Source organism: Arachis hypogaea, chromosome 10, assembly GCF_003086295.3.
Source record: "Arachis hypogaea cultivar Tifrunner chromosome 10, arahy.Tifrunner.gnm2.J5K5, whole genome shotgun sequence".
Lineage (NCBI taxonomy): Eukaryota > Viridiplantae > Streptophyta > Magnoliopsida > Fabales > Fabaceae > Arachis > Arachis hypogaea.
The window spans coordinates 51,309,164-51,333,856 of NC_092045.1; the positions used below are offsets into that span (position 1 = coordinate 51,309,164).

At 39.3% G+C, this 24,693-nt stretch overlaps 1 protein-coding gene across 1 annotated transcript; it reads left to right on the plus strand.

Annotated features, from left to right (window-relative positions):
• Window positions 1-267: 267 nt before the first annotated feature.
• Window positions 268-12,244, plus strand: LOC140175648 (uncharacterized mitochondrial protein AtMg00860-like). The gene is made up of 2 exons (XM_072204175.1): window positions 268-439; window positions 11,835-12,244. Exons 1-2 carry the CDS (start codon window positions 268-270, stop codon window positions 12,242-12,244), a joined length of 582 nt encoding a protein of 193 aa, XP_072060276.1.
• Window positions 12,245-24,693: the final 12,449 nt, after the last annotated feature.

Here is a 24,693-nt window from a genome sequence, read left to right on the forward strand (position 1 = left end):
CTCCGATCAAGAAGAGCAGCAACTCCTTGAGGTTATCCAGAAGTATAAGGAGGCGATTGGATGGAGCCTAAGTGACATTGTGGGAATAACCTTCAAGTGTGCCTCCAAAGGATTTTCTTGGAAGAAGGTGCTAAGTTGGTCCGACAACCGAGAAGACAGCTAAATTCCACAATCCTTGACGTAGTCAAGAAGGAAGTAACTAGTCACTTGGAAGCGGACATCATTTACTCCATTTTAGACAGTGAATGGGTAAGTCTGGTCCAAGTAATGCCGAAGAAGTCCAGAGTACCAACGGTGAAGACGGAGAGTAGAGAGCTAGTGGCCACCCGAGTCCAGAATACTTGGCGAGTGTGTATTGATTACCGCTGGTTGAATCAAGCAACGCAGAAGGACTATTACCCGTTGCCGTTCATTGACCAGATGTTGGATCGCTTGGCAGGTAAATCCCATTACTATTTTTTAGATGGATACACAGGGTACTTTCAGATTCACATAGCTCCAGAGGATCAGGAGAAAACTACTTTTACTTGTCCCTTTGGAACGTTTGCATATAAGAGAATGGCGTTTGGCTTATGCAATGCACCGGCAACGTTTCAAAGGTGCATGACAAGTGTTTTCTTGGATCTTTTGGAAGATTGCATGGAAGTTTTAATGGACGATTTCAGTGTGTATAGTAGCTCCTTTGATGCTTGTTTAGGTAACATAGTGATGAGCGGATATTTTGTACGCTTTTTGGGGGTAATTTCATGTAGATTTTAGCATGTTTCAGTTAGTTTTTAGTAAAATAATATTAGTTTTTAGGCAAAAATCATATTTCTGGACTTTACTATGAGTTTGTGTGTTTTTCTGTGATTTCAGGTATTTTCTGGCTGAAATTGAGGGAGCTGAGCAAAAATCTGACTTAGGCTGAAAAAGGACTGCTGATGCTGTTGGATCCTGACCTCTCTGCACTCGAAATGGATTTTCTGGAGCTACAGGAGTCCAATTGACGCGCTCTCAACGGCGTTGGAAAGTAGACATCCAGGGCTTTCCAGCAATATATAATAGTCCATACTTTGCGCAAGGATAGACGACGTAACTTGGCGTTAAACGCCAAGTTCATGCTGCTGTCTGGAGTTAAACGCCAGAAAAACGTCATGATCCGGAGTTGAACGCCCAAAACACGTCATAACCTGGAGTTTAACGCCAAGAAAGGCCTCTACACGTGGAAAGCTTTAGTCTCAGTCCCAGCACACACCAAGTGGGCCCCAGAAGTGGATTTCTGCACCAATTATATTAGTTTATTCATTTTCTGTAAACCTAGGTTACTAGTTTACTATTTAAACAACTTTTACAGACATTTCTTGTACCTCATGACATTTTTAGATCTGAATTTTATACACTTTGACGGCATGAGTCTCTAAACTCCATTGTTGGGGGTGAGGAGCTCTGCAGCGTCTCGATGAATTAATGCAATTGTTTCTATTTCTCCATTCAAACGCGTGTGTTCCTATCCAAGATGTTCATTCGCGCTTAATTATGAAGAAGGTGATGATCCGTGACACTCATCACCTTCCTCAATCCATGAACGTGTGCCTGACAACCACCTCCGTTCTACATCAGATTGAATGAGCTTCTCTTAGATTCTTTAATCAGAATCTTCGTGGTATAAGCTAGATTGATGGCGGCATTCATGAGAATCCGGAAAGTCTAAACCTTGTCCGTGGTATTCCGAGTAGGATTCTGGGATTGAATGACTGTGACGAGCTTTAAACTCCTGAAGGCTGGGCGTTAGTGACAGACGCAAAAGAATCAATGGATTCTATTCCAACCTGATTGAGAACCGACAGATGATTAGCCGTGCTGTGACAGAGCATAGGAACGTTTTCACTGAGAGGATGGGAAGTAGCCATTGACAACGGTGACACCCTACATACAGCTTGCCATGGAGGAACTTTGCACTTTTCCATGGATGGAATATTACATTACAGGAATAAATCAGACAAAGCATCTCCAAAACTCCAACACATTCTCCATTACTGCATAACAAGTATTTATTTTATGCCCTTTTTCCTTTCTTCACTGAACTTGAAAAACACTGTTGTTAGTATCCTAACTAAGAATAATAAGATAAACATAGCTTGCTTCAAACCAACAATCTCCGTGGGATTCGACCCTTACTCACATAAGGTATTACTTGGACGACCCAGTGCACTTGCTGGTTAGTTGTGCGGATTGCAAATTCGTGCACCAAGTTTTTGGCGCCGTTGCCGGGGATTGTTCGAGTTTGAACAACTAAAGGTTTATTTTATTTCTTAGATTAGGAAGATTTTGGTAATTGGGTCAGAGACTTTTATTTTCTTTTCAAAAATATTATTTTTCTCTATTGATTTTTAATATCTCTTTGAGTCTAGTGTCTTATCTTAAGTTTGGTGTCAATTGCATGTTATTTTTATTTTTATTTTTATTTAAAATTTTCGTTTTAGTGTCTGTGTTCTTCATTGATCTTCAAGTTGTTCTTGGTTATTTTTCTTGTTTGATCTTGAGTTTTTCTTGTTTTGTGTCTTTTCTTGTTTTTCTTGTGCTTTTTCAAAACATTAACCTTCAAAAATTATACTTTCATCCACAAAAATAATACATCTTTAAAATACATTACATTTTTAACTCAGTTGGTTATAGCGTTGGCTTATGTTCTTGGCAATTGGGCACCAGTTCTTTTGAAAATCTTTTTCAAAAAAAAATTTTCTTGATTTAATCTGTGCCAAACTCTAAGTTTGGTGTTTTCTTGTTAAGTTTTCCTTAATTTTCGAAAATTTGTCTTGGTTCTCTAAAAATTTTAAGTTTGGTGTTCTTTCTTTTGTTCTTGGTGTTCTTGTGAATCTTCAAGGTGTTCTTGAGTTCTCTTGTGTCTTGATCTTAAAATTTTTAAGTTTGGTGTTCCTTGGTGTTTTCCCTCCAAAAATTTTCGAAAATAAGGAGCACTAGATCTAAAAATTCTAAGTCTTAAGTCTTTTGTGTGTTTTTCTCTTTCATCATAAAATTCAAAATTCAAAAAAAAAATTCAAAATTTTCTATTTTCCAATTAATTTTGAACTATTTTTCTTCGAAATTTTTTTTTTAAATTCAGATTTCAATTTCAAATTATTTTTCAATTGCTTTTGTTTCGTTTTTATTTTATAAAAATTAACTTTTTTTTAGACAATAGCAACATACATACCATCTCTTTTATTCCATTATGGAATTAAGGGGGAATGATCAGTCCAAGAGGACTCTGGGGTCATATGCTAACCCCACTACTGCTTCATATGGGAGTAGTATTTGTATACCATCCATTGGAGTTAGTAGCTTTGAGTTGAATCCTCAGCTCATTATCATGGTGCAGCAAAACTGCCAGTATTCTGGTCTTCCACATGAAGAACCTACAGAGTTTCTGGCACAATTTCTGCAAATTGCTGATACAGTACATGATAAGGAAGTAGATCAGGATGTCTACAGATTATTACTGTTTCCATTTGCTGTAAAAGATCAAGCTAAGAGGTGGTTAAATAACCAGCCTAAGAACAGCATAAAAACATAGAAACAGCTGTCAGAAAAATTCCTGAATCACTATTTCCCTCCAAAACGGATGACACAGCTAAGGCTAAGTATCCAAGGCTTCAAACAAGGAGATACTGAATCCCTTTATGATGCCTGGGAGAGATACAGAGAGATGCTAAGAAAATGCCCCTCTGAAATGTTTTCAGAATGGGTGCAATTAGACATCTTCTATTATGGGCTTACAGAAAAAGCTCAGATTTCTCTAGACCACTCAGCTGGTGGATCTATACATATGAGAAAAACAATTGAAGAAGCTCAAGAGCTCATTGATACAGTTGCCAGAAATCAGCATCTGTACCTAAGCAGTGAATCTTCCATGAAAGAAGAAGCTAAAACAGTAACTGCAGGACTCAGTCCGGTGGATCAGGCTAATGAAATTAATCAACAATTGGACTTTCTAACTCAGCAGCTAGCCGAATTCAAGGAAATATTACAGGAAACAAGAATGGCTAACAGGAATATGGAAGTGCAATTAAAGCAGACAGAAAAGCAACTGTCAAAACAAATAGCAGAAGAATGCCAAGCAGTTCAATTAAGAAGTGGGAAAACATTAAATACCTCACTTCAAGACAGCAGGAAGCCAAGAAATGAACAGATGTCTACTCAAAATCCCTCTGAGGACAATCAGAGCCCAGAGAGGAATGATGCTGGCGCTGAATGCCCAGACCATGCTCATTCCTGGCGTTCAACGCCAGAAACAAGCATGAATCCGGTGTTGAACGCCCAAAGGGAACATGGTTCTGGCGTTCAAACGCCAGTGACCAACAAGGAAGTGGCGTCTAACGCCACTCCAGCTTCCACCCCTGGCATTCAAATACCAGTGAGTGATCAGTCACATACAAGTGCTGATAACAACCCTTCTAAAAAGGCTTCCCAACCCACTTCTGTAGGTAATAAACCTGCAGCAACTAAGGTTGAGGAATACAAAGCCAAAATGCCTTATCCTCAAAAACTCCGCCAAGCGGAACAGGATAAGCAATTTGCCCGCTTTGCAGACTATCTCAGGACTCTTGAAATAAAGATTCCGTTTGCAGAAGCACTTGAGCAAATACCCTCTTATGCTAAGTTCATGAAAGAGATCTTAAGTCATAAGAAGGATTGGAGGGAGACTGAAAAAGTTTACCTCACTAAAGAATGCAGTGCAGTCATTCTGAAAAGCTTACCTGAGAAGCTTAAAGATCCTGGAAGCTTTATGATACCATGCACATTAGAGGGTACTTGTACCAAGCAAGCTTTATGTGATCTTGGGGCAAGTATCAACCTAATACCTGCATCTACTATCAGAAAGCTTGGTTTAACTGAAGAAATCAAACCAACCAGGATATGTCTTCAACTTGCTGATGGCTCCATTAAATACCCATCAGGAGTGATTGAAGACATGATTGTCAAAGTTGGGCCATTCGCCTTTCCTACTGACTTTGTGGTGCTGGAAATGGAGGAGCACAAGAGTGCAACTCTCATTCTAGGAAGACCTTTCCTAGCCACTGGCCGAACCCTCATTGATGTCCAAAAAGGGGAAGTAACCTTGAGAGTCAGTGAGGAGGAGTTTAAGTTGAATGTTGTCAAAGCCATGCAATATCCAGACACCCTAAATGACTGCATGAGTGTTGATATTATTGACTCTCTGGTAAGAGAGGTCAATATGGCTGAGAGTCTCGAATCAGAGCTAGAAGACATCTTTAAAGATGTTCAGCCTGACTTGGAGGAATCAGAGAAGATAATAGAACCTCTGAAAATCCCTCAAGAAGAGGAGAAACCTCCAAAACCCGAACTCAAACCATTACCACCATCCCTGAAATATGCATTTTTGGGAGAAGGTGATACCTTTCCTGTAATTATAAGCTCTACCTTAGAGCCACAGGAAGAGGAAGCACTAATTCAAGTGCTAAGGACACACAAGACAGCTCTTGGGTGGTCCATCAGTGATCTTAAGGGCATTAGCCCAGCCAGATGCATGCACAAGATCTTACTGGAGGATGATGCCAAGCCAGTGGTTCAACCACAAAGGCGGCTGAATCCAGCTATGAAAGAAGTGGTGCAGAAAGAGGTCACTAAATTACTAGAGGCTGGGATTATTTATCCTATTTCTGACAGCCCCTGGGTGAGCCCTGTCCAAGTCGTCCCTAAGAAGGGAGGCATGACAGTGGTTCATAATGAAAAAAATGAACTGGTTCCTACAAGGACAGTTACAGGGTGGCGTATGTGCATTGATTATAGAAGGCTCAATACAGCCACCAGAAAGGATCATTTTCCTTTACCATTCATAGACCAAATGCTAGAAAGACTAGCAGGTCATGAATACTACTGCTTCCTGGATGGATATTCAGGTTATAATCAAATTGAAGTAGATCCCCAGGATCAGGAGAAAACGGCATTCACATGCCCATCTGGAGTATTTGCATACAGAAGGATGCCATTTGGCTTGTGCAATGCACCTGCAACCTTTCAGAGATGCATGCTCTCAATTTTCTCTGATATGGTGAAAAAATTTCTGGAAGTCTTCATGGATGACTTTTCAGTATTTGGAGACTCATTCAGCTCATGCCTTAACCATTTAGCACTTGTTCTGAAAAGATGCCAAGAGACTAACCTGGTTTTAAACTGGGAAAAATGTCACTTTATGGTGACTGAAGGAATTGTCCTTGGGCTCAAAATTTCGAACAAGGGAATAGAGGTGGATCAAGCTAAGGTAGAAGTAATTGAAAAATTACCACCACCTGCTAATGTTAAGGCAATCAGAAGCTTTCTGGGGCATGCAGGATTCTATACGAGGTTTATAAAAGATTTTTCAAAAATCGCCAAACCTCTGAGCAACCTGCTAGCTGCTGACACGCCATTTATCTTTGATAAAGAGTGTCTGCAGGCATTTGAGACTCTGAAAGCTAAATTGGTTACTGCACCAATCATCTCTGCACCAGACTGGACATTACCATTTGAATTGATGTGTGATGCCAGTGACCATGCCATTGGTGCAGTGTTGGGACAAAGGCATGACAAGCTTCTGCATGTCATTTACTATGCCAGCCGTGTTCTAAATGATGCACAGAAGAATTACACAACCACAGAAAAAGAGCTACTTGCAGTGGTCTACGCCATTGACAAATTCAGATCCTATTTAGTAGGATCAAAAGTGATTGTGTATACTGATCATGCTGCTCTTAATTATCTACTCACAAAGCAGGATTCAAAACCCAAACTCATCAGATGGGTGCTGCTTCTGCAAGAGTTTGATATAGAAATAAGAGACAGAAAAGGGACAGAAAATCAAGTAGCAGATCACCTGTCCCGAATAGAACCAGTAGAAGGGGCGTCCCTCCCTCTCACTGAGATCTCTGAAACCTTTCCGGATGAGCAACTGTTTGCCATCCAGGAAGTGCCATGGTTTGCAGACATTGCAAACTACAAGGCAGTGAGATTCATACCCAAAGAGTACAGTAGGGTGCAATCAAAGAAATTAATCACAGATGCAAAGTACTATCTTTGGGATGAACCATATCTCTTTAAGAGATGTGCAGACGGAGTAATCCGTAGATGTGTGCCTAAAGAAGAAGCACAGAAGATCCTTTGGCATTGCCATGGATCACAGTATGGAGGACATTTTGGAAGTGAACGAACAGCTACAAGAGTCCTCCAAAGTGGCTTCTACTGGCCTACTCTCTATAAAGATTCCCGAGCATTTGTGCTTAATTGTGATAGTTGCCAAAGATCAGGCAACCTACCTCACAGTTATGCCATGCCTCAACAAGGAATCTTGGAGATTGAGTTGTTTGATGTATGGGGCATTGACTTCATGGGACCTTTCCCACCATCATACTCAAACACTTATATTCTGGTGGCAGTGGATTATGTATCCAAATGGGTGGAGGCTATTGCAACACCCACTAATGACACTAAAACAGTGTTAAAATTCCTCCAGAAACATATCTTCAGCAGATTTGGTATCCCTAGAGTGTTAATCAGTGATGGGGGCACTCATTTATGTAATAAACAGCTTTACTCTACTCTGGTACGATATGGAGTCAACCACAGGGTAGCTACTCCATATCACCCACAAACTAATGGGCAAGCTGAAGTCTCAAATAGAGAACTTAAAAGAATCCTGGAACGGACTGTAATTAACCGTAGAAAGGATTGGGCAAGAAGCTTGGATGATGCTCTGTGGGCATACAGAACAGCATTCAAGACCCCCATAGGGACCTCTCCATACCAGCTCGTGTATGGAAAGGCGTGTCACTTGCCAGTGGAACTGGAACACAAGGCCTACTGGGCAACCAGATTCCTGAACCTTGATGCCAAGTTAGCTGGAGAAAGACGATTGCTCCAGTTAAATGAGCTAGAGGAATTTAGACTCAATGCTTTCGAGAATGCAAAAATTTACAAGGAGAAAGCAAAAAGATGGCATGATAAGAAATTGTCATCCAGAGTCTTTGAGCCAGGGCAGAAAGTTCTGCTATTTAATTCCCAGCTCAAATTATTCCCTGGGAAATTAAAATCCCGGTGGAGAGGTCCATATGTAATTACAAGTGTGTCACCATATGGATACGTAGAGCTTCAGGATAATGAATCTAACAAAAAGTTCATTGTTAATGGACAGAGAGTTAAACATTATCTTGAAGGCAACTTCGAGCAAGAATGCTCAAAACTAAGACTTGATTAGAGCTCAGTGGTAGTCCAGCTAAAGACAATAAAGAAGCGCTTGCTGGGAGGCAACCCAGCCATTTACAAAGTTTATTTACCAATTAAATAAATTTTCCTTTTTTACAGGTATGAGTCCAAGTATCTTCAAAAGGTGAATTGGTAATTGGTTGAAGCCACAGAGTTACAGGGAAATTTGGAAGCTCACTGGCGTGAAAAAGCCAGTAAGAAACACTTTTGGGCGTTGAACGCCCAAAAGAAGCACCCACTAGGCGTTTAACGCCAGTAAGGGTAGCCATCTGGGCGTTAAACGCCAGAAAGGAGCATCTTCTGGGCATTAAACGCCAGAAAGAAGCACCTTCTGGGCGTTTAACGCCAGTCTGCTAGCATCCTGGGCGTTCAGAAAAACGCCCAATGACAAAGGACTTCCTGGCGTTCAACGCCAGAAAGAAGCATCAGCTGGGCGTTGAACGCCCAGGAGAAGCAACAATTGGGCGTTAAACGCCCAAAACATGCATCATTTGGGCGTTTAACGCCAGGATGGTGGGAGGAGGTAAAAATTCGTTTTTAATCCTAATTTTTCTAAATTTTTATGTTTCAATTCATGATTTCTTACATAAACATGTTTCAAAATGTCATCCTTCAAAATCAAATTAGTTTTCTAAGAACCCTAATTTCTAAAATCCCTTTTTCAAAAATATCAAATATATCTTAATCCATACAGCCAAATTGTTTTAAGTTTGTTTTCAAAACTCAATTATCTTTTTAAAACTCTTTTTCAATTCTTTTTCAACTCATCATATCTTTTAATTTCGAAATTGCCTTTCCCTCTATTCCTCTTCTATCCTTTATTTTGCTTGAGGACAAGCAAACCTCTAAGTTTGGTGTGATTCACCATGATCACTGAGCTAAAACTCATCAAGATCATGGCACCTAAGGGAACAGGAAGAGCAAGGACGTGATCTAAGGGAGCTGAAGCGCCAAAAATTAATCCTTGAACAACACCCCACAGATTAGAGGAACATCTACTCCTCAAAAACAACAGGTTGCTGAGTTCCAATTTTTCTGAGTTCCAATTTTTTGCTTTAGCTTAGTGATAGTACTATTAGAAAAATTCACCTTAGGAGATATTTAGTAGTAATTAGTATGTCTATTTTGATTTTATTTCCAATTAAGCTATAATTTATTTTTCTCATCATCATCAGGCATGAATATAGTAGATTTTTTTAGAATAAAGAAGTAATCTATATTTTTTCGAGTTCTTAATAATAAAATTTATAATTAATTATATGTGGTGGCAATACTTTTTGTTCTCTGAATGAATGCTTGAACAGTGCATAATATGTACTTTGAATTTGATGAATATTGGCTCCTGAAAGGATGAGGAACACGAAAAATATTATTGATGATCTGAAAAATCATGAAATTGATTCTTGAAGCAAGAAAACGCAGTTCAAAAAAAAAATATTCACAATCCATGAGCACTAGGCAAGATTAAAAAGGATCCAAGGCTTTGAGCATCAATGGATAGGAGGGCCCAAGGAAATAAAATCCAGGCCTAAGCGGCTAAACCAAGCTGTCCCTAACCATGTGCTTGTGGCATGCAGGTTCAAGTTACAAGCTTGAGACTGAGTGGTTAAAGTCGTGATCCGAAGCAAAAGAGTGTGCTTAAGAGCTCTGGACACCACTAACTGGGGACTCTAGCAAAGCTGAGTCACAATCTGAAAAGGTTCACCCAGTTATGTGTCTGTGGCATTTATGTATCCGGTGGTAATACTGGAAGACAAAGTGCTTAGGGCCACGGCCAAGACTCATAAAATAACTGTGTTCAAGAATCAACATACTACACTAGGAGAGTCAATAATACTATCTGAATTCTGAGTTCCTAAGGATGCCAATCATTCTGAAAATTTAAAGATACAGGGAGATGCCAAAACTGTTCAGAGACAAAAAAAGCTACAAGCCCCGCTCATCTAATAAGAATCTGAGCTTCATTTAAAACTCGAGAATATTATTACTTCTTTATTTCTGTTAAAACCTATTTTATTTATCTAGTTGCTTGAGGACAAGCAACAGTTTAAGTTTGGTGTTGTGATGAGCGGATATTTTGTACGCTTTTTGGGGGTAATTTCATGTAGATTTTAGCATGTTTCTGTTAGTTTTTAGTAAAATAATATTATTTTTAGGCAAAAATCATATTTCTGGACTTTACTATGAGTTTGTGTGTTTTTCTGTGATTTCAGGTATTTTCTGGCTGAAATTGAGGGAGCTGAGCAAAAATCTGACTTAGGCTGAAAAAGGACTGCTGATGCTGTTGGATCCTGACCTCTCTGCACTCGAAATGGATTTTCTGGAGCTACAGGAGTCCAATTGACGCGCTCTCAACGGCGTTGGAAAGTAGATATCCAGGGCTTTCCAGCAATACATAATAGTCCATACTTTGCGCAAGGATAGACGACGTAACTTGGCGTTAAACGCCAAGTTCATGCTGCTGTCTGGAGTTAAACGCCAGAAAAACGTCATGATCCGGAGTTGAACGCCCAAAACACGTCATAACCTGGAGTTTAACGCCAAGAAAGGCCTCTACACGTGGAAAGCTTTAGTCTCAGCCCCAGCACACACCAAGTGGGCCCCAGAAGTGGATTTCTGCACCAATTATATTAGTTTATTCATTTTCTGTAACACTAGGTTACTAGTTTACTATTTAAACAACTTTTACAGACATTTCTTGTACCTCATGACATTTTCAGATCTGAATTTTATACACTTTGACAGCATGAGTCTCTAAACTCCATTGTTGGGGGTGAGGAGCTCTGCAGCGTCTCGATGAATTAATGCAATTGTTTCTATTTCTCCATTCAAACGTGTGTGTTCCTATCCAAGATGTTCATTCGCGCTTAATTATGAAGAAGGTGATGATCCGTGACACTCATCACCTTCCTCAATCCATGAACGTGTGCCTGACAACCACCTCCGTTCTACACCAGATTGAATGAGCTTCTCTTAGATTCTTTAATCAGAATCTTCGTGGTATAAGCTAGATTGATGGCGGCATTCATGAGAATCCGGAAAGTCTAAACCTTGTCCGTGGTATTCCGAGTAGGATTCTGGGATTGAATGACTGTGACGAGCTTTAAACTCCTGAAGGCTGGGCGTTAGTGACAGACGCAAAAGAATCAATGGATTCTATTCCAACCTGATTGAGAACCGGCAGATGATTAGCCGTGCTGTGACAGAGCATAGGAACGTTTTCACTGAGAGGATGGGAAGTAGCCATTGACAACGGTGACACCCTACATACAGCTTGCCATGGAGGAACTTTGCACTTTTCCATGGATGGAATATTACATTACAGGAATAAATCAGACAAAGCATCTCCAAAACTCCAACACATTCTCCATTACTGCATAACAAGTATTTATTTTATGCCCTTTTTTCCTTTCTTCACTGAACTTGAAAAACACTGTTGTTAGTATCCTAACTAAGAATAATAAGATAAACATAGCTTGCTTCAAACCAACAATCTCCGTGGGATTCGACCCTTACTCAAGTAAGGTATTACTTGGACGACCCAGTGCACTTGCTGGTTAGTTGTGCGGATTGCAAATTCTTGCACCACATAGCCAGGGTACTAGAGCGATGCACCAATACTAACCTTGTCTTGAATTTTGGAAAGTGCCACTTCATGGTGAAACAAGTCATAGTATTGGGTTATATTGTCTCCAAGGACAAAATCTCCGTCGACCCGGCTAAGATCGATGCCATTTCGAGTTTACCTTACCCCTCTTCGGTGAGGGAGATTCGTTCCTTTCTTGGTCATGCAGGCTTTTATCATCGGTTCATCATGGACTTTAGCAAAGTCGCCTTACCCCTCTCCTGCCTACTACAAAAGGACGTGAAATTTCATTTCGATGAAGATTGCAAAAAGGCTTCTGATAAGTTGAAGGAAGCACTAACAACAGCCCCTAATGTGCGAGGCCAAATTGGAATCAACCTTTTGAGATCATGTGTGACGCCTCGAATCACGCCGTAGGTGTCGCGCTAGCACAGCGCGATGGTAACGCTCCTTACACTATAGCATATGCATCAAAAACTTTGGATTTGGCTCAATCGAATTACACTACCACCGAAAAAGAGCTTTTAGCCATTGTTTTTGCTCTAGAGAAGTTTTGACCTTATTTGCTAGGGTCTAAAGTAGTGGTGTATTTGGACCATGCCACTTCGAAATATTTGCCAAAAAAGAAGGAGTCAAAGCCTAGGCTCATTAGGTGGATATTACTTTTGCAAGAATTTGACTTGGAGATCAAAGATAGAAGTGGGTCCCAAAATTCAGTAGTGGACCATCTGAGTCAGCTTAAACATTTAACTCCAGATCCAACTCCTATCAATGACTCATTTCCATTAGATACCTTGCAAGCAATATCCCAAAGCACTCATTGGTTTGCCCCGATAGCTAATTATTTGGTCGCTCGCATTTTTCCCCCACAATTTTCAAAGCATCTAAATACTATCTTTAGGATGATCCACATCTGTGGAGACGGGGACGGATCAAATAATTAGAAAGTGTGTGCCAGAATTTGAGTTCCAGTCTATCCTGTAATTTTGGCACTCCTCAGATAGTGGGGGTCACTTTAGCCCGCAACAAACAGCGAGAAAGGTTTTGGACTGTGGATTATGGTGGCTCACATTATTTAAGGATGCCAACCAATTTTGCAAATCCTGTCATCAATGCTAGAATTCTAGAAATACCTCAAAAAGGGATGAGATTCCCCAACAACTGATGATTTTGTGTGAGATTTTCGATGTTTGGGGCATTGATTTCATGGGGCCGTTTCTAAATTCCAACGGGTTTGTGTACATTTTGTTAGCGGTGGATTACGTCTCTAAATGGGTGAAAGCAATTCCTACCCATTGTGATGACGCTAATACTGTAGCTTCATTTTTGAAAAATAACATTATTTGTAGATTTGGGTCGCCACGAGCAATCGTGAGCGACCAAGGAACCCATTTTTGGAACAGGAAAATTGAGGCATTGATGAAAAAGTATGGGGTCGTTCATAAGGTTTCCACAGCCTATCACCCCCAAACCAATGGGCAAGCATAAATATCCAATAGGGAGATCAAAAGAATCCTAGAGAAAGTGATTAACCCACAGAGGAAGGACTGGAGTTCTAGATTGGGAAATGTATTATGGGCCTATAAGACCGCTTACAAGACCACAATTGGAATGAGCCCCTTCCGCATCATTTTTGGGAAACTCTACCATCTTCTGGTTGAGATCCAACATAGAGCCTATTGGGCGGTGAAGAATTGCAATCCAGACTTAAAAGGGGCGGGAATGGAACTTAAGCTCCAATTGGATGAATTAGAATGCCTTAGGTTGGAAGCATATGAAAATGCTCAATTCTACAAGGAAAAAGCTAAGGAATTCCATGATCAAAATATCAGGAGGAAGAACTTCAAGATTGGTGATGAAGTACTTGTGTACAATTCAAGGTTGCATTTGATGCCCGATAAATTGAGAAGTAGGTGGGATGGGCTGTTTAGAGGGGTGGATGTTAAACCTTATGGAGTGGTGGAGGTGATTCACCCTACCCATGGAGTCAAGTTCAAGGTTAATGAAGTTCCTAAGTGACCAATGAAGCCATGCAAGTCCAACTTAGGACTCAAAACCAAAGTGCTTGGTAGAAGACACCCCACCATGGTGACATTTTTCTAATTCTATCTCTTGTTTATAGCTTTTTGAACTATTTGTTTTCTTGAGATATAATGCTTAGCTTAGGTTTGTTTGATGATTTTGAGTTGTATAAGTTGAATTACTTATGGACTATGATTTTTTGCTTGTTTGAATGATTTGAGATAGGTAGGTTATTGTGCTAAGGTTAGGAAACTTAGTTTTGAAGAGAAAAGAAAATTCTGAAATAGGGCTTCTGTGCGTGTGCACAACTCTGTAATTTTTGCCACCTGTGTGGCCGCACAAGCCTGTGCGTGCGCACACGCCTTAACATTCCCTATGGTCGCAGCGCCAGCACAGTCGGTGCGTGCACGCTGCCCCTTTTCTCTAATCTGTGCGTTTGCACATCTGTGTGTGTACGCACAAGTCCCCTTTTGCGCTTCATATGTGCGGCCGCACACACGTGTGCGTTTGCACGCCATTTGCAAGCCCCTCTGGTGGGTGCGACGGAACTACCTGTGCATGTGAACAACCTCCCCCATTCTCATCCTCTGTGCATGCGCACGGACCTGTGTGCACACGCACACTTGCTTTCGTCCACATGCAAAAAAAAAGAAAGAGAGTCCTTCTGTGCGCTTGCTCACTTTTGTGCGCCCGCACGTCCTTTTGCAACCTCTCTGGTCGCAGCGTTTGCACACTGTGTGCGTTCGCACCCTTCCAACTTTTTGTCTTTGTGCGTCCGCACAGGTCGAGTTCTGGGCAATAACAGGGCTGGTTGCCCTGTTGAGAGGTAGTTGATGACTTACATTATCTACCCTTTTTCATGCATAAAAAAGACCATAAAAGAGGCATAATCTCATTTGATCATTTAAATTCATGCCTTAATTGATGAATATCATAGTACATTGCTTTGAAATGAGTTTGTGCTGGATTTCAGGTAAAGAAGACATCAAAAATGGGAAAGAAAACAACAAAACAAGTGGGGCGTGTGAAGCAGACGTGCCACTTGGAACAAATGCCACAAAAGTATATTAGCGTGGCATGCCTGAAGCTGGGCGTGGCACGCTGGTACAACATTCCAGAGAGCAAAATAGAAGAGCCATCACTATGGCGTGCCACTTTGTGTCGAAAGCATGGCACGCCAGCCCCAGAGTTCACTTGTGCGTGCCACTTGAGGACCAAGGCATGGCACGCCAAGCCTATAAGACCCACAATTGAATGGGCGTGCCACTTGAGCAACAAGGCGTGGCACGCCAGTGAACAAGGGGACAATGCAAAAGCTGGGCGTGCCACTTGGTATCGAAGGCGTGGCATGCCAGCTCAAGAAGTCCTACTAAGGCGTGCCACTTGAGCAATAAAGCGTGGCACGCCAGCACCTAAGGAGGCCAAATAAAGCTGTGCGTGCCACTTGGTATTGAAGGTGTGGCACGTCAACTTAATTATCTCACTTTGGCGTGCCACTTGAACATCCAGGTGTGGCATGCCAACCTCCGGAACCATGGCAAATAAAGGGCGTGACATACCAATCTCATGGCGTGACACGCTGGTAGTGTTTTCCAGAGGAGGAGTTAAAGGGCCAATAAACTTAGGCGTGCCACTTGGGAGATGAGGCATGGCACGCCAGCAAGAAGATTAAGCAAATAAAGGGCGTGACACACCAGTCTCATGGCGTGGCACGCTGGTAGTATTTTCCAGAGAGGAAGAAGAGGAGCCAATGAACTCATGCAGGCCACTTGGATGACGATGCGTGGCACGCCAACAAGGGGGTGAAGCTTTAAGAAGGGCGTGGCATGCCATGCTGGTACAAATCTCCATAAGCATAGAGATAAGGGAAGTGACCTTGGGCATGCCACTTTGGTTGGAAGGCGTGGCACGCCAGGTTGCTTTGCCCTTTAAAATGCCTTGGGCGTGCCACTTTGGATCGAAGGCGTGGCACGCCAGGCTACTTTGCCCTTTTATAATGTCCTGGGCGTGCCACTTAAGCTCAAAGGCGTGGCACGCTAGGGGTGAAATAGAGGACAGCGTGCCACTTGAATGGAGAGGCGTGGCACGCCAAATTAGAAACAGAAGGAGCGTGACACGCCAGAGAATCGCCAGTCACACGCCAGCTGGAAGATCACGTTTGTTGAGTTTCTTTTCCCTCTAAATTCTAATTTTCTTTTTACTTTTGAAATTTTCTTTTATTTTCTAGATCTAGGAGTAGTATAAATACCCTTGGAAGTATTGGAAAAGGGTTAGCAAGTCACAGAGTTTAGTTTTGGTGGATTTCACTTTTAGTTTCCACACTTCATCTCTTCCTTGCTTTGTACTTTCTCTCTGAACTATGAGTAGCTAAATTCACTTTCATTGAGAGAGGGAGCTCTATTCTCTTTGATTTGCTAGAAGGAATTTCGATTTTAATTCTTAGTGTTCAATTAACTTGGAAAAGAGATTGAATGCAAAATGGGTTTCATGGGAACCTTGGAAAAGGAAACATGAAACCATGCTAGAAATCCCTTCTCACACTTGAGTAGAATATGGGTTTTGGTGTTTGGATATGGTGACATATAATCCTCCCTCTACCTGGACCTATGATGATGTGTGGTATAATCAGGGACCAAGCATATCTCTCTTCATGAGCAATTAGAACAAGGAATTGGCTATTGATCAAGATCTGATAGATTGAGTCACGAAGGGATTGGGGCTCAATCAATCATGATTGCCAAGAGGTTAATGAGTTGCATGATTGAAGAGGATATGAGCTAGAATTAATCCAAAGAGACAATATCTTCTGATCTCAATGAATTCCCTCATTTTTATCTCTTCCATTCTTTTATAGCTTTACTTACATTCTGTAAAATCCCATTCCCCTTTACATTCTTGTTATTTCCATTTCTGCATTTTGTTGCTTTCTTTTAAATGCTTTTGTCATTTATGCTTCTGCCATTTATAATTCTGCACACACAACTTATTCTGTTGAGCTTGACTAATTCACCAATTGATTAAAATTGCACAAATCTACCAATCTCTATGGATACGATCCCACTCCACTGTGGGTTAATACTTGACGATAATTTTGGTGCACTTGCCAAGAGCGGATTCATCAATATTATTGGGGAAGTGTAGTGTCTGGCTGGTCTGATTTAGGTGGGAGCTGGAGGATGTCTTCTATGGCTTCCTCAGTAACCAGAATTTTTTTGCCTCTGAGCTATACTACATCCTGGGATGTTTTAAAGTAGTTACAGTAGAATTCTCTGACCCATGATGAGTTGATCTCAGTCAAGTTTCTCTCCACGAAGAACCAACCTCTCTGTTTAATTTGGTCTGAAGTGTATTGCTTGAGTTCTTCTAGAATTTTGAGTGTCCTTTCCAGGTATAAGTTCCTGGATGTGGCAAAAACTGGGTACCTCAGCTCACAGTATTTGTTTGCAAATTTTACTGGGTCAGCTGCAGGTACCAACTGATCAGCCTTTTCCTGCGGGGTAAAGTTCTTCTCTCGCCAGGAATCATCATGCAAGATGCCAAGGATGGTCATAGAGGATTCGCGTCTTTTTCTTTTTGCCAGTGGTTGCTTTGCTTTTTCCTTTGTTTTGAGGGTCAGACATTCTGAAAGGCAGAAGTTCCAGGATATAATTGAAGAACAGAAGCAGGAAAATAAGTAGGCAAGTAGGAATTATCAAGATAAGCATAAAGGTAAAAGAGCAGTGGGAGCATGAAATGAGTCAAATATATGTGCATTATGGATTGTATCCGAGGTAAAAATCTGAAAATAAAATACACAATCCAAAATATACAATGAGTGGAATCCAAGTTGATTAGGAAAAACAGTGATCATGCCATGAGTTAGAAAGTTAAAGTAGTTAGGTAAAAACCAAAAGAGAAGTTAGACAGGTAAAAGTGGTTAATAGGTGAAAAGGAAGTTAGAAAGTGAAAGTAGTGAGTTAGTAAAAAGAAAGTTAAAGTAAGTGGCACGATGATGGGTTTCCTAGTTAACAATAAATTCACAAATTTAAAGAACAATCAATTCATATTAAAGCAAAGATTTCAGTTTATTGATGATAATCCAGACAGATACAAGAGTTGCAAATTAAAATAAAATCATCAATAATGCAATTTATTAACCAGAGAATTAAAAGGAATAAGAATGTTAGCCCGTGCATTCAAGAATTGGTTTGGTTGTAGCCAAGTAGTGCAAAATTCAAAATTGCCAAAACCAATACATGAATGGGAAAAATGAAACAATTTGCAGAAAATTGAGCAGCATTCCGGCTAAAATTGGATATTCCCGAGAAATAAACAGCAGGAAAAATCATTTCATATAAAATTAAATAATGCTGCAAAGGGACACAAATAACATGAACATGAAAGAACAGTGTAATAGCAGCATGAAACATGGAGGAACAATATATGAACAATATGATCATTACAGCAAAATCAGAATTGCAAAATAGAGAAAACAGGTAACAAGAACGGCACAATTATCTGGACTAAATCCACTATCCACATCCTAGCTACCTAACCACCTAGAGTCCACTACAGTCATGCATCTCTAACTATACTAACTTAAACAGAATCTGAAGAATATGCAACTAACTAACTAATTAACTGGTAAAGGGAACGGCGTTCGGCGGAACCAGGTGTGGGTAGGACCAGAATTTGAGATAGAGAGGGGAGTAGTGGCGCTGATGGCTACACGGTGGTGGCACGGCGGTGGTTCAGATGGGGGCAGTGGCGGAGGGTTATGTTTGTGGGGCAAGTGTATGGTGAAGGAGGGAAAGGAAAGGAGAAGGGATGAGGGGATGGGGTGGTGGTGGTTGTCGGAGCTGGAAGGTGGCACTGTGGTGGCGATTCGTTAGTTGGGGCTCGGGTAGAGTTTAATGGCGGAGGGGGAGGTGGTTGATAAGGGAGGCAGGTGAGGGAAGATAAGAAGGGGGCGACGGTATGGGCGGCTGTTCTGGGTGGTTGCAGTGGTATGGGTGGTTGGGGTTGGTGGGTGCGGTGGTGGTGGTTGCAGAGGAAGGAGGGGGTTACAGAGAAGGAAAGGGGAGATATGGGGCGGGGGCGCGACGGGTAGGGTTTCGTGTGGGTTGGTTTAGTGGATTCAAATCCACGCGAACGCATAGAGAACGCGATCGCGTGATTAGGGCAAAAGGGGGTATGACGCGGTCGCGTGATTGATGTGATCGCGTAAGTTGGGTAAAAGATGAGTGATGCGGATGCGTGAGGCACGCGAACGTGTCACTGTGAATTGTGCTAAATGCACAATTCCAGCGTCATTTTGGTGCAACTCTCTGTTCCTATTTAGAGGCCCATAATATCCACGCAACGCGGACGCGTCGCTCACGCTTTCGCGTGGGGTGAGTGTTGTGCAATTGACGCATTCGCGTCAGGGACGCGAACGTGTGGGCCGTGTCGTGCTAAACGCACACCAGCCGCACGATTCCAGCCCAACTTTCTGGGCTTTGGATCTTTACGCCGATTTCCATTCGATGCCCACGCGTGGCCTGCGCGCTCGCGTGGGGTTTTTTTTATGCATAATCCATAATATAGTATGCATAGTCAATGAATGTTATGCACAATTCCAGGTTCAATCAAAATTCAAAAACAGATTAAATGGAAAAGGAACAGATTTAAATTGAATGACTGTGACGAGTTTCAAACTCGCGATTGTTGGGCATGATGACAAACGCAAAAGAATTAATGGTTTCTATTCCGACATGATCGAGAACCGACAGATGATTAGCCGTGCTATGACAAGAGCATTTGGACCTTTTTCACTGAGAGGATGGGATGTAGCCATTGACAACGGTGATGCCCTACATATAGCTTGCCATGGAAAGGAGTAAGAAGGATTGAAAGAAGGCAGTAGGAAAGCAAAGATTCAACAGGGACAAAGCATCTCCATACACTTGTCTGAAATTCTCACCAATAATTTACATAAGTATTTCTATCCTTATTTCTGTTTATTTATTATTATTATTCGAAAACTCCATAACTATTTATTATCCGCCTAACTGAGATTTACAAGATGACCAAAGCTTACTTCATACCAACAATCTCCGTGGGATCGACCCTTACTCACATAAGGTTTATTACTTGGACGACCCAGTACACTTGCTGGTTAGTTATGCGAAGTTGTGAAGAAAGTGCTGAATTAGTAGATGTGCACACTAAGTTGAATGCCATTATTAGAGATCACAATTTCGTGCACCAAGTTTTTGGCACCGTTGCCGGGGATTGTTCGAGTTTAGACAACTGACGGTTCATCTTGTTGGTCACATTAGGTAATTTTCTTTTCAAAAAAAAAATATTTTTTTCAATAATCTTTCAAAAAAATCTTCTTTGTTTCCGTTTTTCTAAATATAATTTTCGAAAAAAATAATAAAATACAAAAAAATTAATAAATCATAAAAATAAAAAACATTTTGTGTTTCTTGTTTGAGTCTTGTGTCAATTTTTAAGTTTGGTGTCAGTTGCATGTTTTTAAAATTGTTGCATTTTTCGAAAATTCATGCATATGTTCTTCATGATCTTCAAGTTGTTCTTGGTAAGTCTTCTTGTTTGATCTTGATGTTTTCTTGTTTTGTGACTTTTGTTGTTTTTCATGTGCATTTTTGCATTCATAGTGTCTAAGCATTAAAGATTTCTAAGTTTGGTATCTTGCATGTTTTCTTTGCATCAAAAATTTTCAAAAATATGTTCTTGATGTTCATCATGATCTTCAAAGTGTTCTTGGTGTTCATCTTGACATTCATAGTGTTCTTGCATGCATCATTGGTTTTGATCCAAAATTTTCATGTTTTGGGTCATAATTGTGTTTTTCTCTCTCATCATTAAAAATTCAAAAATAAAAAAATTATCTTTTCCTTATTTCTCTCAAAATTTCAAAAATTTGAGTTGACTTAATCAAAAAATTTTAAAACTTAGCTATTTCTTATAAGTCAAGTCAAATTTTCAATTTTAAAAATCTTATCTTTTCAAAACTCTTTCAAAAATCAAATCTTTTTCATTTTTTTACTATTTTCGAAAATTTAGAAAATTAATTTTTCAAATTCTTTTTCTTAATTTAATTTCAAATTTTTGAAAACTTTACTAACAATTAATGTGATTGATTCCAAAATTTGAAGTTTGTTACTTTGTTGTTAAGAAAGGTTCAATCTTTAAATTCTAGAATCATGTCTTTTAGTTTCTTGTTAGTCAAGTAATCAATTTTAATTTTAAAAATCAAATCTTTTTTAAAATATCTTTTCTATGATATCTTTTTAATCATATATTTTTATATCATATCTTTTTCAAAAATTTGATTTCAAAATATCCCTTCTAACTTCTTATCTTCTTATCTTTTCAAAATTGATTTTCAAATCTTTTTCAACTAACTGACTAACTTTTTGTTTGTTTCTTATCTTTTTCAAAACCACCTAACTACTTCTCTCTCTCTAATTTTCGAAAATATCTCCCCCTTTTTCAAAATTATTCTTAAATTAATTAATTGTTTCAATTTTTTATTTTAATTTTATTTCTTATCTTAATTTTCGAAAATCACAAACTCTTTTTCAAAATTTATTTTCGAAATTCTCCCTGTCTCATCTTATTCTATTTATTTATTTAATTATTAACACTTCTCTTCATCTCAAGAATTCGAGCCCTATCCTCACCCTTGTGTTTGGATTCTTCATTATTTTTCACTCTTATTCCCTTTCTTCTTCTACTAACATAAAGAATCTCTATACTGTGACATAGAGGATTCCTCTTCCTTTTATGTTCTCTTCTTTCTCGTATGAGCAGGAACAAGGAAAAAGGCATTCTTGTTGAAGCTGATCCGAAACTTGAAAGGACTCTGAAGAGGAAACTAAGAGAAACTAAATTACAACAATCCAGAGACAACCTTACTAAAAATTTCGAACAAGAAAAGGATATAGCAGCTGAACCTAACAACAATAATGCAAGAAAGATGCTTGGTGATTAAACTACATGATGAGCGGATATTTTATACGCTTTTTGGCATTGTTTTTAGATAGTTTTTAGTAAGTTTGAGCTACTTTTAGGGATGTTTTCATTAGTTTTTATGTTAAATTCACATTTCTGGACTTTACTATGAGTTTGTGTGTTTTTCTGTGATTTCAGGTAAATTCTGGCTGAAATTGAGGGACTTGAGCAAAACTCTGAAGAAGGCTGACAAAAGGACTGCTGATGCTGGAAAGTAGACAATTGGCGCGCTCTCAACGGCGTTGGAAAGTAGACATCTAGAGCTTTCCAGCAATATATAATAGTCCATACTTTATTTGGAGATTGACGACGTAACTTGGCGTTGAACGCCAAGTACAAGCTGCTGTCTGGAGTTAAACGCCAGAAAAACGTTATGATCCGGAGTTGAACGCCCAAAACACGTCATAACTCAGAGTTCATTTCCAAGAGAAGCCTCAGCTCGTGAATTGATCAAGCTCAGCCCAAACATACACCAAGTGGGCCCCGGAAGTGGATTTATGCATCAATTACCTACTCATGTAAACCCTAGTAGCTAATCTAGTATAAATAGAACATTTAACTACTGTATTAGATGTCTTTTGACCACGTTTCATCTTTGGTCTCAGTTTTGTATTATTCTTCATCTTAGGAGGCTATTGATCACATTCAGGGGGCTGGCCATTCGGCCATGCCTGAACCTTCTACTTATGTATTTTCAACGGTAGAGTTTCTACACACCATAGATTAAGGGTGTGGAGCTCTGCTGTACCTCAAGTTTCAATACAATTATTATTACTTTCTATTCAATTATCTTCTATTCTTATTCCAAGATATACGTTACACTTAACTTTGATGAATGTGATGATCCGTGACACTCATCATCATTCTCACCTATGAACGCACGTGACTGACAACCACTTCCGTTCTACCTTAGGCTGGGCGCATATCTCTTAGATTCCCCAACAGAATCTTCGTGGTATAAGCTAGATAGATGGCGGCATTCATGAGGATCCGGAAAGTCTAAACCTTGTCTATGGTATTCCGAGTAGGATTCTGTGATTGAATGACTGTGACGAGCTTCAAACTCCTGAAGGCTGGGCGTGATGACAAATGCAAAAGAATCAAGGCATTCTATTCCAACCTGATTGAGAACCGACAGATGATTAGCCGTGCTGTGACAGAGCATAGGAACGTTTTCACTGAGAGGATGGGATGTAGCCATTGACAACGGTGATGCCCTACATACAGCTTGCCATGGAAAGGAGTAGGAAGGATTGGATGACTGTAATAGGAAAGTAAAGATTCAAAAGGAGCACAGCATCTCCATACACTTATCTGAAATTCCCACTATTAATCTACATAAGTATTTCTATCCCTTTTATTTTCTTTTTATTATTAATTTTCGAAAACCCATAAACCTATTTAATCTGCCTAACTGAGATTTACAAGGTGACCATAGCTTGCTTCATACCAACAATCTCTGTGGGATCGACCCTTACTCACGTAAGGTATTACTTGGATGACCCAGTACACTTGCTGGTTAAGTTGAACGGAGTTGTGAACTATGGTATTGGCATCATGTTTTTGGCGCCATTACCAGGGAATGAAAAGCAATGAATTTTGCACAATGGAATAACAATTGAATCACAATTTCGTCCACCAAGTTTTTGGCGCCGTTGCCGGGGATTGTTCGAGTATGGACAACTGACGGTTCATCTTGTTGCTCAGATTAGGTAATTTTCTTTTCAAAAATCTTTTTCAAAATTTTTCTTTCCTTTTTTGTTCTTCCAAAAATGTTTTTCGAAAAAATCAATAAAAATACAAAAAAAATGAGAAAAGCATAAAAATCAAAAATATTTTGTATTTCTTGTTTGAGTCTTGAGTCAATTTTCTTGCATTTTTTTCGAAAATCTCATGCATTCATAGTGTTCTTCATGATCTTCAAGTTGTTCTTGACAAGTCTTCTTGTTTGATCTTGATGATTTCTTGTTTTGTGTCTTTTGTTGTTTTTCATGTGCATTTTTGCGTTCATATTTTTCATGCATTAAAGATTTCTAAGTTTGGTGTCTTGCATGTTTTCTTTGCATCAAAAATTTTTCAAAAATATGTTCTTGATGTTCATCATGATCTTCAAAGTGTTCTTGGTGTTCATCTTGACATTCATAGCATTCTTGCATGCATTCATTGTTTTGATCTAAAAATTTCATGCATTGAGTATTTTTGTTGTTTTTCTCTCTCATAAATAAAAATTAAAAAATCAAAAAAATATCTTTTCCTTATTCCCTCCAAATTTTCGAAATTTTGGGTTGACTTAGTCAAAAATTTTTAAAATTAGTTATTTCTTACAAGTCAAGTCAAAATTTCAATTTTAAAAATCTTATCTTTTCAAAATCTTTTTCAAAAATCATATCTTTTTCATTTTTTTTATTATTTTCAAAATTTTAAAATTAATTTTCAAAATCTTTTTCTTATCTCTTATATCTAATTTTCGAAATTAGCTAACAATTAATGTGATTGGTTAAAAAATTTGAAGTTTGTTACTTTCTTGTTAAGAAAGGTTCAATCTTTAAGTTCTAGAATCTTATCTTGTAGTTTCTTGTTAGTTAAGTCTTTTTAAAAATTAAATCTTTTTCAAAATATCTTCTTTTTTTTTTAAACTTTTATTTTATCTTTTATCTTATCTTTTTCAAAAATTTTATCTTTTTCAAAATTTGATTTCAAAATATTTTATCTAACTTCTTATCTTCTTATCTTTTTCAAAATTTGATTTCAAATCTTTTTCAATCAACTAACCAACTTTTTGTTTGTTTCTTATCTTTTTCAAAACCACCTAACTACTTTTCCCTCTCTAATTTTCGAAAATA